At 49.4% G+C, this 15,203-nt stretch overlaps 1 protein-coding gene across 1 annotated transcript in view; it reads right to left on the bottom strand.

Moving 5' to 3' along the window:
- LOC111158300 (armadillo repeat containing 2) overlaps window positions 1-15,203 on the bottom strand; it is a 108,457-nt gene that overhangs the window by 10,003 nt on the left and 83,251 nt on the right. The window contains exon 13 of the mRNA XM_022520247.1: window positions 6,366-6,681. Within this exon, the coding sequence (XP_022375955.1) occupies window positions 6,366-6,681 (316 nt within the window). The remainder of the gene's footprint in view (window positions 1-6,365; window positions 6,682-15,203) is intronic.

The raw sequence follows: 15,203 nt of genomic DNA on the forward strand, positions 1-15,203 counted from the left end.
AAATGCACCAAACACAGGGGACCACTCCTGACCAGGTTCTAGAACACTCTAAGCTCAATCCCTCCAGTCAGGGCATCTGGAAAAATTAGGCTGACCTAGGCTCTGTGGTTATAGTCAAATGAACGTGCCAACACATGGACAAGCTGAGCTGTGTCTCACCCCCACTGATCTGTGTCTTATCCCCATTGACTTGCACTGTTCTGAGCTTTCCTGGGGGCTCTACCCTGCGAGTCTGTTCCTCACACCTCCACCTCTCAGCAGAATGACCCTTAGGGCATAATCTGTTCATAACTCCTAATCGTCCTGTCCTCCAAACACACAGAATCTGATCGCTTCTCGCCTCCTCTGCTACCACCTAGCCCATCCTTCACCTCTTACCTGGCTTCTCCTCTCCCACTTTCCTGCCTGAGTCTATCCTTATCACGATCCTTTAATAGTCAGCTAACACCACTTGTCCTACCTGAGCCTCAGACCCTACCTGGGCAGCCCCAGTTCCTTTTTTTGTGGGAGGCGCAGCACAGAGGGAGAGGAAGAGAAAGGATCTGGAGCAGGCTCCACGCCCAGAGCGGAGCCCCACGTGGGGCTTGATCTCATGATCCCGAGATCATGACCTGAGCTGAAATCAAGAGTTGGATGCTTAACAGACTGAGCCACCCAGGCGCCCCTAGGCAGCCCTAGTTCTGACATTGGACGCCTCATTTGCTATTCCAACCCTCACCACACTGGTCTTCTTGCCCACCCCCCTCCCTTTTTTAAAAAGATTTTATTTATTTATTTGACATAGATCACAAGTAGGCAGAGAGGCAGGCAGAGAGAGAGGAGGAAGCAGACTCCCTGCTGAGAGCCCGATACGGGGCTCGATCTCAGGACCCTGGGATCATGACATGAGCCGAAGGCAGAGGTTTTAACCCACTGAGCCACCCAGGTGCCCCCTTCTTTTTTTTAAACCTATCAGCATGATCCTGCCTGAACCTATGCACCTCTATTCCTTCTGTCTAGAATATACTGTGTTTCCAGTGCCCACTTGGTTCACTCCCCTCATCCTTCAGGTTGTTGTTTAGATGTCGTCTTATTGAACACAGTTTCCTTAACCTCCCTCTATAAAATGGCATCCATTCATCTTTTTCCCTTACCCTCCTTTTATCTGTTCCATTGCACACATAATCATCTGACCTGTTATGTGTTTAATATTTGTCTTCTAGTCCTAAGATGGAAGCTATGTGAGACCAGGGATTTGTCTGTTTTCTTCATTGTTGCCTTCCCAGCAGCGAGAGCAGACTCTGGCACACAGGAGTGCTCAATAAATAGTCGCTGAATGCAACAACAAGTGAAGGACTGAACCCTTACTCCGCACAGGAGACCCTTGGTCATTCCGTCCCTGCCTTCCACTCAGGCTCCACACTCATCTCCCGGCAGAGGTAGAAATGCCATCGAGGAGTCCTTGTTCCCTCCACCCCCAGACTGATGGCACTAGACCTTGGGCGGTGTTCGGGAATCTGATTTTTTTCTCTTGCCTTGGAAGAATTCATTAGCTTGTCCAAGAAAAGAAAGGGTAGCTCTTCTGTGTTACTGCCTTCTGTATAGGGTCTGGCATCTAGGCAAGAGGGACTTGCTACAAGGTATCCATCACAACAGCACCAAGGGCTGTACGTGCACATAGCACCACAAAAATAATGCTTTACATGCACTTGTAAGCATTTGAGCCCATAATAATTCATACTCCAAAGGTGCATCTGTCTCAGCTCAGCCACCATAACAAAATACCACTGATTTGAAGCTTAATTAACAGAAATTTCTTTTTCTCAGAGTCCTGGAGGTTGGAAGGACACCAATGTGGTTGCCAATGTGGTTGGGTTCCGGTGAGAGCCCTTCCTGGCTTGCAGATGGCCACCGTCTTGCCATACCCTCACGTGGTAGAGAGAAAGCCAGAGCAAGCTCTCTGGCGTCTCTTCTTAGAAGGCTGCTAATCCCACCACAAGCACCCTGGCTTCATGACCTTGTCTACACCTGATTATCTCCCAAAGGTTCCATCTCCAAATACCATCACACTGAGGATTAGGGCTTCAATATTTGGAGCTGGGGAGTGGTGGGTGCAATTCATTCCATATCAACCTCCTAATATGTCCATTTTACATATGAGACCACTGAGGCTGAGAGGTGTTACATACCTTGCTTCACAGAACCCACATCTGAATCTGGGTATGCCTGACTCAATCATGTGTTTTTCCCATTGCCTCTCTTCCTGAGTGCCCAGTAGAGCTGCCTGGGGCCAGCATTTGCTGCCAGAGGGCTTGAGAGAGCCCTGTGTAGCTGGCTCTCGGATGTAGCAAAGTCTAGAATTTGGAGCTGGCCACTAAGGCAGCAAATCTCTAAATATGGGAGCTTGCTGAAAGGGCTGGTCCTTATTAGAAACATTTTTTGTTTTGTTTTGTTTTGATTTTCAAAGACTTCTGCGAAGAGACTGGTGTCTAGAGACAAGTGCTGGGGCTCCAAGTCCTCGACATATCCTGTGTCGGCTTGGAGGCCAGTGCTTGTCATCAGCTTCCTGTCCGCATGCCTGCCATGTCTCCACTGTAGACCCAGAGCTCCTGGAGAGCAGACACTATGTGTTTTTAAGCCTTGCTATGCCCTGAAGTTGGTATTCCTCTCCAAGTACATATGGAGGAGCCCCAGTGTGAAGTCACCCCCAAGGTGGTTGAATCTGGGGCGAGGGCCCGCGAGGAGGTGATGAAGGGTTAAATGAGTCATCAGAATGGGGCCCTCGTCCAATAGGGCTGCTTCCCTTAGAAGAGGAGGAAAGGAGCATCTACAAGCCAGAAAGAGCATCCTTGCCAGATGCCAACCCTGCTGGCACCTTGACCTTGGGCTTCCAGCCTCCAGAACTGTGATGTGAGAAAACATGTCTGTGGTTTAAGCCACCCTGTCTGTGGTGGTCTGTTACACGGGAGCCTGAGCAGACTAAGATAAACCTCCTTTAGCATAGGACTCATTAGGCACTAAGCACTCAATAATGGATCTTAATGAAGAGCAGGGGGCCAAGTCCAAAGGTTACCCCAAAACATCATTTTCATCAGGTATTAATGTTTCTTCTGCAGTGAAAAAAATCCATCAGAGCCTGGTAAGTAGTAGCTAAGTTGATCCCTCTGTGTGGTAGTTAATTTCCCTGCACACCGGTGTGCAGGTGTGACTGTGGGAAACGACAAGGCCTAAAAAGTGGAAGGGTGCTATAGACTGAATTATGTCCTCCCAGTTCTTATGGTGAAGCCCTAACGTAACTGTATTTGGAAATACAAGATTAAATGAAGATTAATGAAGATTAAATGAAGTCATAAGGGTGGAATCCTTATCCAATAAGCCTAGTGGCTTTTATAAGAGGAGGAAGAGGGACATCTGCATGGCTCAGTCGCTTAAGCATCTGCCTTCAGCTTAGATCATGATCTAAGGGTCCTGGGATCAAGCCCAGCATCAGGCTCCCTGCTCAGTGAGGAGCTTGCTTCTCCCTCTGCCTGCCGCTCCCCCTCACCACCGCATGTGCTCTCTGACAAATAAATAAAATAAAAATAAAAATAAAAATAAAAATAAAGGGGTGCCTAGGTGGCTTAGTGGGTTAAAGCCTCTGCCTTCGGCTCAGGTCATGATCCCAGGGTCCTGGGATCGAGCCCCACATCCGGCTCTCTGCTCAGCAGGGAGCCTGCTTCCCTTCCTCTCTCTCTGCCTACCTCTCTGCCTACTTGTGATCTCTGTCAAATAAATAAATAAAATCTTTAAAAAAATAAAATAAAATAAAATAAAAAAGGAAGAGGAAGAGAGAGAGAGAGCACATGTTCTCCGAGGGCACATGCCAGCAGAGGCTGTGTGAGGCCACAGACAGAAGGCAGCCATCCTCAAGCCAGGAAGACAGACTGCACCAGAACCCAGCCATGATGCCCAACCAATCTCAGACTTCCGGTCTCCAGAGTGTGAGGAAATAAATCTGTTGTTGAAGTCACCCAGTCTACACTCTTTTGTTACGGCCATCGTAGCAGACTGGGATGGGGGTTGGTACCACGAAGTGGGCTGCTGCTGTACCAAGTACCTAAAAGCGTGGCAGTGGCTTTGGAGCTGGGGGATAATGGGAGGCTGGAGGAGTCTGAGGTGCATGGTAGAAATGAGAAATGTTAGAGGCAATTCGGGTGAGGGCTCAGAAAGAAAAGAGGAGAGTGGGGGAGAGAGCTTCCGTCTTCTTAGGGACCACAACAGTAATCATGAACAGAATGTTGGTAGACATATGGATATATAAGGTCGTTCTGAGGAAAGGAGGAACAGGTTCCTGGAAACTGTGGGAAAGGTGATGGTTGCTGTAAGGTGGCGAAAAACTGGCTGAACTATGTTTTCGTTCTAGTGTTTTGTGAAAGGTAGAACTTGCAAGCAACGATACTGGATACTGAGCTGAGATCTCAAAGCAAAAGTATTTGAGGAGCAGCTTGGCTTCTCCTGACATTACAGTAAAATGTGAGGAGAGAGAGAGATGAAGAAAGAATTGTTAAGCAAAAAGAAGTAGAACCTGAAGATCTGGAAGATTTTCAGTCTATCCCTATGGCAAAAAGTGTAAAAGCATGTGCTAGAGGGAAACAAATGTGCGTTTGGAATATCAATCAGTACAGAGCTTCTGGGGTTCTGTGGGCAGAAACACTGCCAGTTGGAACAGAAAGGCTCTGAGATAGGAAGGCTATCTTTGCAGGGGACAGGACAGGACGAAGGAGCTATTGGGCTGTGAGTGGGTACTATTCTTCTGGAAGAGTGGAAATGACCCCAAAGGTGAGAGATCACAACCAGGGCCCTTGCCTCGGGTTCAACAGGCCAGACACCCTCACCCTGAAGCCTTGAGAACGAGACCAGCCTGCAGAGCCCCGGTACCTGGACAGACAGATGTGGAAGTCAGACCCCCGCCCCAGGGGTTCTGGAAGGCAGAGCACTGAACCAAAGAGGATGGCTTTCAGGTCTTAAACTACGATGGCATTCACCTGGCTAGTTTGCAGACTTGCCTGGGAACTGCAATCTTTTCCTTTTTCCCTGTTTCTCCCTTTGGAATGGGAATGTTTATCCTAGGCCTGCCCAACCCTGTATTTCGGAAGCATGTAACATGTCTGGTTTCACAGGTTCACAGGAGAGGAATTCTTCCTCAGGATGTACCGTATCTTGAGTCTCACAATATCTGATTTAGATGATATTTAAATGAGATGTTGATCCTTAGATTTTAGAGTTGATGCTGGAATGAATTAAAACTTTTGAAGTTATTGAAATGGAATAAATGTGTCTTGTGTGTGAAAAGGACATGAATTCAGGGGGGGCAGGAGCAGAATATTATTGACTGAATTGTGTCCCCTCCCCCAAATTCATATGTGGAAGCCCTAATCTCCAATGCCATTGCAACTGGGGACAGGGGTTTTAGGAGGTAAAGTGTCTTAATGGTGGAGTCCTTATCTGATGGACCGGATTTGAGGTCTTAGAAGAAGAGAAAGAGAGAGAGATCATCCACTCTCTCCCTGGGGCCACGCTCCGAGGAACCACACGTGATGACCTGGTGAGAAGTCAGCTGTCTACCCAGCTCTCAACCCAGACCCCACCGGCGGGCCCCTCCACCTTGGGTTTCCAGGCTCCAGAATCACAAGAAACAAATTTCTCTGGGTCAAGATACCCAGCCTGTGGTAGTTTGTTATGGAAGAGTGCGGTGGCAAATAATGGGGAGAAATGGGACCAGAGTGACTGGGGGCCATAATTACAGGTACTGTAAAAATCTAAGAAAAAGATACACTCTCATCCCGTGGAGTAACCTAGGAAAAATGAAGGATTTTAAACTATTTGTGCTTAGTTTAGCCAATTTTTGGCAATTTGATTGGTACCTTCTTTTTTAAAATTGTGACAAAATTCACATACCATAAAATAAACCCTTTTCAAGGTGTACACTTCAGTGGATTTTAGTGACATTTTTTTCTTTTCTTTTCGGATATATATATGCATGATAAAATATATTTTTATGTATTTTTAATGTGGAATTTAAATTTTAAATATATATATTTAGAACATATTTAATACATATATATACATACACATACATATATACATATGTGTGTGTGTATGTGTGTGTATATTTATATATATATTTTATATATATTTTATATATGTGTGTGTATATATTATATATATATATTAACCTGGGTTACTTTGGAGGCAGTTCTGAGCAGAAGAGGAATTTTCCCACCTGCAGCTAAGAAGGCTCATTCAAGCGAGCCGGTCGCGCCGCTGAAACCGTCGCCGCGCCCGGGGGTGGGTGGGGGCACGTGACTGCGTCCCCTGCAGGCAGCGGCCAGCGTAGCGGGCCTTACCCAGCGTGGTGAGCAGCAGGCCCACGGCGTGCGGGTTGGCGGCCAGCGCAGGGCCGATGCCAGGGTGGATGGCTAAGTTGGCGAGCACCCGGGTCAGCTTGATGAGCACGTCCTCCGCCTGGGCCCGCGGCCTGGGCGTCTGGGGCTGCTCGGCTCCCGCCATCGGCTTCTCCGCACACAGGTCCAGTTTGTAGAATGCATGGAACAACGCCAGCAGGGTCGGGATGCTCCCCCTCTCTTTGGAAAACTGTTCGCGAGCCTGGTTATTTTTCGCCGTCAGGTTGCCGAGAATAAAGACAATGCGGACGACCAAATCCTGCAGTAGAGAGAAGCCGGTTACAAAGGGCAGGACCGGGGCGCCTGGGTGGCTCAGTCGGTTGGGCAGCTGCCTTCGGCTCAGGTCATGATCTCAGGGTCCTGGAATCGAGCCCCGCATCGGGCTCTCTGCTCGGCGGGGAGCCACTTCCCCTCCCCCTCTGACTGCCTCTCTGCCTGCCTGTGCTCGCTCTCTCTTTCTCTCTTTCAAATAAATAAATTAAAAAAACAAAAACCAAGGGTAGGACCAGTCGTTGGAAAGAGTACAGTATTTAATTTATTCCCGAGTTAATTAATAGTAGGATGGAACACATCTGGCTTCTCCTAACGTGTCTAGTATTTGATTCCCAAGATTGGTGCATATCGACAGGGGAGATTAAAAGCATTTGGCCACAGTGAGAGACTACAAACTGAGGGACGTACTTAGCAGGGGCTATTAACTTCAGATCCTTCATCTGAAATTCTGGCTGGCTTTTTTTTTTTTTTTTTTTTTTTAAATCCCCGAGAGAACAGTTAGTTGAGTGGGATGGGATCACTGATAACACGTTAGGTATAAGTATCGACACTAACAGCTTTCTTGAGCACCTACATCTTTCACTAAGAGGTCACCTCCTAGGGAAGCACTGTGTTTCCAGAAACCAGATGTTTTGCACAGCGGTTCATCAGATTGTGTTGCATCAGGCTTCCCCAACCCAGGCTCCGCAGACTTCGGGGGGCAGGAGAATCTTTGCTGTGGGGGCTGTGTTTAGCAGCCGGCATCCCCGGCCCCTACTAGAGATGCCAGTAGTGCCTCCATTGACATCACAACCAAGAAGGGTTAACCATTGCTTTAAGTAGGCTTCACGCCCAATGCGGGGCTTGAACTCACGACACCAAGATCAAGAACTGCACGCTCTACGAACTGTGCCAGCCAGGCGCCCCCACAACCAAAAAGGTTTAAACGTCCGCTGGGGACAAAGTGACCCTCAGCTGAGAATCACTGTGTCATAAATGTTCCACTTTAAAGCAGTACTTCTCGTCTTTGACCAGGGTAGTGGCGACATGGGTGACGCCTTTATCACAATTTGCTAAATGGTACATGTGTGTTTCATGCACTTTTCTGCAAGTCAGCTATATTTCACAATAAATGTTTCTAAAAATCCCAAGCTGAGAGCAATTTACAACTGAACAGGATACAAAAACAATTATGTTCTTAATTCTACAACAACAGACAGATGACGGAATATAGTTGGCCTTCCCGCTACCCGTGGATGGTGAGGGAATTCCTCTGGGAGGAAGAGATTTTATTTTTTTTGTAAGATTATATTTATTTACTTGAGAGAGAGAGAGAGAGAGTGCACGAGCTAGGGGGAGGGAGAGGATGAGGGAGAAGCAGAAGCCCTACTGAGCAGGGAGCCTGATGTGGGGCTCAGGGCTCGATCCCAGGACCCTGGGATCATAACCTGAACTGAAGGCAGATGCTTAACCAACAGAGCCATGCAGGGACCCCAGGAAGGGACTTTGAAGAGACACTCATGGAGGGGCTCTCACCAATTTGGATGCTATCAGGGTGCCAGGCGCTGTGTAATCTGACAGAAACTGGGGTTTGTAGAAGCTGCCTAGTCACACAGCTAGTGAGGAGTGAGTTAGGATTTGAACCCAGGATTCCCCTGACCTGGAGTCCTTTCTACAGCCAAGCCCTGACTCCCACAGGGCCTATCCTGTAAGGACCTCCTTTGCCTAGTCTTTTGCAGAGCAGTTAAGAAATTATCTCCTTATAAAATGCAAATGTGGGGCGCCTGGGTGGCTCAGTCGTTAAGCCTCTGCCTTCGGCTCAGGTCATGGTCCCAGGGTCCTGGGATTGAGCCCCACATCGAGCCCCACGTCTGGCTCCCCACTCAGTGGGAAGCCTGCTTCTCCTTCTCCCACTCCCCCTGCTTGTGTTCCCTCTCTCACTGTGTCTCAAATACACAAAAAAATCTTAAAAAAAAAAAAAAGCAAATATGTGGGGTGCCTGGGTAGCTTAGCCCCTTAAGATTCCTCTTGCTTTTGGCTTAGGTCATGACCTCAGGGTTGTGAGTTCTAGCCCCAAGCTGGGCTCTGCACTCAGCTTGGAGTCAGCTTGTCCCTCTCCCTCTGCTCCTTCCCCGCTTGTGTGTGCTCTCTGTCTCTCAAATAAGTAAATACAAGTTTTTAAAAAAGTAAAATAAAAATAAAATGCAAATACGTCACCAGGAGAGATTCCCAGTAAACCCAGCTTTGTTTATCAGATCTGTAGTAATTAGCCGCCCAACCACGAGGGACAAAGTGCAGAGGCCTAGACCTGTTTTAATCAGGGAGCCAGGTCTAGGTGGGACCTGAGGGTTGGGGGGTGGGCAGCGCAGGGACCACGTGTGGCAGAGAGCGGAGGGTCACAGACAAAGGACAAGACTTCTGGAATTGCCTGGGGTGACTTGGCCAACACCAACTTGTTCCTGCTTGTTCTTGAAAGAAAGGTTTTCCCTGGCACTGGCCAAGGAGAGGCGAGGCCGCGGCTTGTGCAGCTGGGAACCATTTGTCAACATGAGGAAAGTCGAAGGCTAACACGCCAGCAAGAACTGGAGCTGGTCCAGGAGACTTCACACTGGGAAAAACCTCTGCTCGGCAGGCAACCTACAGCAGCCAGTGATCCGGTGGGGAGAACCTGCTTCTGGGCCACCAGGACCCAAATGCCAGTCCCTAGATACCGCTCCATGCTGAGGGCCTGGGAGGATACACTCCCAGGAAAAAAATGGGACAAGGGGCTCTGAAGAGGTTCTAATCCATTTGCGAGGATGAGGCTAACAACTATGGGTAAGGTTGAATTCAGATCCGTTGGAGGTAATTTCAAAATACGGCTCTCTGGAGGGGAGGCTGGGGCAGTTTGGCCAGTGGAAAGGAGCGGGTCTTGAGAAAGGACCTGGGACAGTCCCCTCCCTGGGAACTGGGGTCCCTTTGTCGGTCTCTGATCACCAGATGGTTCCCTGAAAAATCTGAAGTCTGTGGGTCCTACATCTCACACAAGCACACACAGTTCCGTTGCAACATCCGTCTCCGCACATACAACCAGTGGCTACTGCACATCGTTCCTAGGAGCAGAGGCTCCTCCCTGGGTTCTGGAAGGAAAGCGCCCCTGCGCCCTGGCCACACCCAGTGGAAAAGCAGGACATTTTCCCAACAGGACAGAGGGTATTTCTGAGAATTAGGTTCCTCCAGGCTATTCCGTTTTATGCTTCCTAAGCTGAGGAAGAGGAGCTTTTCGCATCAACTTTGAGGTACGGTTTCTGAGTGAAGACCCGCCATGTGAGTTCTGCCTCCGAAAACTTAACAGTAGTCAGCTGTCATGGTGGTAACAGCGGCAGTAGTGAACCCAGGGCGTGTGTGATGGGCCGGGCACTGTTCCAAGCATTCAGATATACAAATTAGTTCATTAACAGTGATAGCTTGTAGCCCTTTCCTCTGAACAGTGCTGTTCCCACGCTCCGCAGTCCAGGTAGTCCCTCCTGCACACACCCCAGGACAGCCCTGTTGACGTTTCCGGACCTCACGCTGGGTCCCAGGTTGCAGCCCTCTCCCATCTCCTCAGAAGCATGGTAAGCAAAACAGGAAAGGCCTTCTATGTGATTTTCAATGACTTCTTAAAAAAAAATGGAAAAAGGAGTGGTATTCTTTCTGCTAAGTCACATCAGGCTACTCAGTTTAGCCTGTTAAATGTCACAGCTGCCTTTGGAAGGATGCCGGATTATTTCTTCTCTCCCCGCCCCACCCCCTTCCCAGGACTTGCTTCTTCACCTTTGCCTTCCTGTGTGTGTTTTCCTCCTTCGTAGACCGTAGCAGGTGTCTCTGGCCTGTGCCATCTCTACCCGTCCTTGCTGACTTGTCAGGAGTGTTTGGCCCAGATCATCCCAGGCCGGAGAAAAAGGCAGCTTTCCTTAGAGATCACTGTCCTTCCAAATTCAGGTGACCTCCAGCCCCTGCCGCGTGCGGTCCAATCTGGAGGCAACAAAGTGCTGCTTTTCTTCTTCGGAAAAATTCCCTCGGCCCCTTTGACTTCTAAAATTCTTCGATTCTAATATCTGTGTGGATCCTAACATGGCACAGATTACCAACCTCCCAACCCCCCACTTGGGGCAGGGGGGCTGGGGAAGGAGAAACTCTAGACTTCGGGGCAGGAAGAGTTAACTCTGCCACAATGCCTCTTTCCCTGCCTTCGGATGGAGAAAGGAGGGGGTGGTTCCTGGCAGCCATGGTGCCAACTGAAGGATGGCATGCGAGATCAACAAACGGGGATGGCAGATTGCGCGGCTTGCGGCACCAAGCTTCCAGCAACTGCTATGCTCACTGGGTCTGTCCTCTTCCTCGGGGTTGGCTCAGGCAGCTTTTCAGTCCCCCTCCACCACCTTTCTCGACTCTATTCTCTACAGATCTAGGGAACATGGACGAGTCCGAAATAGAAGCCGTCTCCCAGGAGGCTGGCAGAGGTGGTGCTTGTCTTGACTCATCTGGAATCCCTGAGAGGCCCCAGGGGGCCGAGGCCAGCCCTGGGTGGTCGGCCCTGTGCAGAGGACTGCCTTGGACTGCAGCACAGAGAGGTTGTTTATTGTCCCACAGCCCAATCCTTCTTGACTCCACTGAGTACCCTTTGATTAAATATTCTATAAAGATTTGAAGAATTAGACAAAGGCCCAAAGTATCCATGTGTGGAGACCACGGCTTGAATCCACAGCAGAAAATCGTTTCAGCAGTAGACAGGTCTCCTTCGAGGTACAGATTTGCTCCTTTATTCTCAGACGGTCTCGGAGAGCCCCCTACAAATCAACCCTGAACTTCTGGAACATTTTTAATAAATTTAATACCAGGTTGCAGATTTATACCCCCAGCCATGAATTTTGAAACAGCAAAGAGATAAAATTTTGCTCAAAGAAAGCAGTCTAGTATCACCAGTTCATACGGACTTTCTCATTGTGCATAAAAATGGACTCGGCCCAGCCACAGCGGGGGCCAACCAGAGCTCGGACAAACAGGTCCGCCTCTCTCAAGAGCCCTGACCTCCAACGTGCCTTCTAGTCATAGCATGTGGGATATTCTCCCTAGTTTTGAAAATCCTTCCTCACGAGCAAGCACAGTACTCAGTCTCAGTGGGCCCGTGCTGCTATAAATGAAATTGCTTTAACTGCAAAAAGCAAGGGGCAGGCGCGTTGATGTTGATTTCCACATTGGAGAGACTGGCTTCAAGTCAGTGAAGGAGGCTTTCCTTCTCAGAGACATGGACACTCAGGCTTCCTGGCACTCACCAAGCCCCAAGTCCAAGCCCAGTGAGAAGGGGCAGGACTCGGAGCACCTGTCCTTACAGACAGATTCCCAAACTCCTTCAGCCCTTCTTGTCCTTCCCCATCACCCTCACCTATCCAGTCCCCCAGACTTGGCCCCACGGACATCTGTGATTCCTCACTCCCCTCATCAACCAGTCGCCGAGGTCCCTTTGCTCTGCCATCTCAGAATTTCCTGGCCCCTCCTTCCTATGCCTGCCCCCCCAGGGGGTCCCTGCCTATAGACACCTGCCACAGACCCTTGATGGGGTCCTTCCTTTGGGATCAACATTAACACGACTTCCTAAGGCTCTTACATCATCCCCTTGCTCAAAAACATGCACTGTCTAGTAAATGTCGAAGCTAGCATCTGATGCACCATCTGGCCCCGTGCGACCAGTTCCACAATGACCTCACGTTATTAGCCCTGGCCACGGGCAGCCAAAGCGAACATATTCCTCCTTGAGGCCCACACCCTTCCTACCCAGCCTTAAAATAACTGGTGTGCATCACGCCAACCCCAGGGAAGGAACCATATCAAACTATCCCAGAACAAATAAATCATGGTCAGCAGATGCCACTTACTTAGGAGAGAACCACATCTAGCGAGTAAAGAAAAACATTTTACAAAGATCTTCATGGTGCCCCCATTTAAAATTGGGTTAGGAGTTTCTCATGCAACGTGGATCTGAGAGCTAAATTTGCAATTTGCCACATTTACCCAAATTCCCAGCCTCAAACGAAAGGTCAACATGAATCGTCCATGTGAATCAAACTTACAGGTGGCTTGAAGAACAGATCAGTTTTACCCACGTGGCAGGCAGACTGCGTTCCTGCAAAAATGCTAATTAACCCTGGGGTCCTGAAGGTGGGTCAGCGGTTTGTAGAAGTGCCGACCTGTACAAGACGGAAGAATCCAAGATGCTGGAGACTCGAAACCCAGGGTCTAAGTGGACGATCAAACCAGAAGACACCACACTTGATGCCTCATCTATTCACCCCATCGGCAGTCATTTATCAAGCCCCGGCTACGTGCTCCTGGATCACTCCAAAGCACCAGGCAGGGCTAGAATTTCACTGGGCTCTGTTCTTTTTAAAGTCCGCAGACATAAATCAGGCGTCCGGGTTCTGTGCTGCATGGGGGAAGAGCCAGTTCCACAAGGGCAAAGCAGCAGGAGCTGGAAAGAATGAACACGCTGAGGGCTTATTGTGCTGCGTGCCTGGTCAGGAGTGCAGACCAAGGCCAAGGCTGATAAAAGGAGCGAGCGTAGCCAAATGCTCGCAGTACCCACTGGGAATGTGCCTGCAGAGGGGCTGGGAAGAGAGCCACGGGCCCGCTCCTGCCAGGCGGGAGGCCGAGGGCGAGCTGGGAGCCAAGTTGCCATATAAAGGCTCCAGGGGAAGGGGTGGAGGTGCCTTCCTGGCCCATCCTCACCAGCCCCGCACAAGACGGAGCGGAGAGAGAGGGCACATTATCTCTGGATGGCTGCACCCCTGTGGTTGCGTTAAGGAGGAAACAGCTAGAAAGACGGCAGACGGTGGTGAGGTCAGCCCACACTCTGTAGACATTCCAGGCCGCGGTCAACACGGCCATTTCCAAGCATTCCAGATCAGACGGTGCTCACTGTGCGTGTGAGGCTGAACATGACCGCTTCGCTGGAAAGAAGACCAAATGGAATGAGGGAGGCCTGACTTTGAAAGCGGCACAAGCAAGGACACGTCGGGCGATTCCCAGACAGTGTTTGTGAGTACTCTGATGACTGGCCTGCCTCTGGAAGTTCCGGTTTAAAAAAAAAACAACAAACAAGAAACTGACCCCATCTAAAAATGGAGAGGGTTAGACAGGCAGCTGCTCGCTCGATGGGTGCAAGTGATGGGAATGCAGATAAAGGTTATTGTTTCTGGACCATGACCTCTGTGAAATATTGCCCATCTTACAAAGCTTCTTGGAGGCATTTTATCGGATCTCCTGCCCAAAAGATATTTCCAGAAGAAGTGGGGAAAATCCCTTCATGTTCTTCCAGAAAACAAACCCAAGCGTACTTGTGGAGAAGCTAACTGCGGCGACGCTGACGTCAGAGGCACCTTTAGAAGTAGGCCCCGGTTTGCAAGGATGTTGCCGACGCTGCTCGTTCCTGCGTTACGAGAACCATCTGTTGGTACCTTTGGTTTCTACCAAATGCAGTTTACACCATAAAGCATACAATATGTGCACATTTCTGAAATGAGACGTGTCATTTAATCGAGTTTGGGTTAGCATTTGTAATAGCTGCTCTACCTCGTGCTACAGATTAGCTTTCGGGCGGCATCAAGCTGCCTGAAATGTTGTGCTTTGGTCTCCATGTGTGTGTGTGGGAACCGGAGTTATGAGTCGTACCGTGGATCTTGGACCAGTTAACCTCCTCAGACAGGAGCCAAAGACGTTTCCCTTGTTCTCCCTGAGGAAGTCCTTTGTAAGAGCTGGGAGGAGTGGATTCCTTTTCTCTGAGACTGTTGAAAAACCAGAAACCTTGGCTGGTACCACAATCGTCTGCCACAGACAGGCCCACCTCACTGGAGGGCTGTGTGCAAAGAGGGCTGGAGCCAACTCGGCCATGTTTTGTACACGCACGAGTCTTCCTCAGATGTATCTGCTGCAAACTTACGAAGTTTAGATATGGGTCTACACTGAACTTTCTCAGAGCAGGACATCAGCAGGAACATTTGGTGATTCCTTTATCAATAAAATCTGGGGGTGACTTCGCTCAGTGCAAATCCGCAACTCAGAGTTTGTCTAGTTACCTGAGGTTGAGGCCATTCCGAGGGTCCTGCAGGAGAAAAACTGAACTTGCCTCTCTTGAGTGGTTCATCCCAACCCACGCCTGAAAACTCACCAAGGCGATGCCGTGCTGTTAAGCACTGTCAGTCTTACCCCTGGGAGTGGTCCCAGGATTCCTTTTTTGTTTGTTTTCTTTTATCCAGGACTAGACGTTTTGACACAAGTCCAGCGAGGTGGGGGGAATTCATGGAAGCGTCTAATAAACCATCTCATTTTCTCTAGCTAAGAAAGCCTTCAGCTCTTGGTGCAAAAAGCGAAAGGGCCGGTTATGCCCGCTTGCTGGGGAAACCTTTCCCAATCAGCACCTGCTTTGTCTTGCTAGTCTGGCTCCTACTTTGCAAGGGAGATGCACTGTCGGCGCAGGCCCCTCAGAGAAAGACTGACCCTGTGTGGCTGATC

The sequence above is a fragment of the Enhydra lutris genome, unplaced genomic scaffold (assembly GCF_002288905.1).
Source record: "Enhydra lutris kenyoni isolate GAN:26980312 unplaced genomic scaffold, ASM228890v2 scaffoldscaffold58, whole genome shotgun sequence".
NCBI lineage: Eukaryota > Metazoa > Chordata > Mammalia > Carnivora > Mustelidae > Enhydra > Enhydra lutris.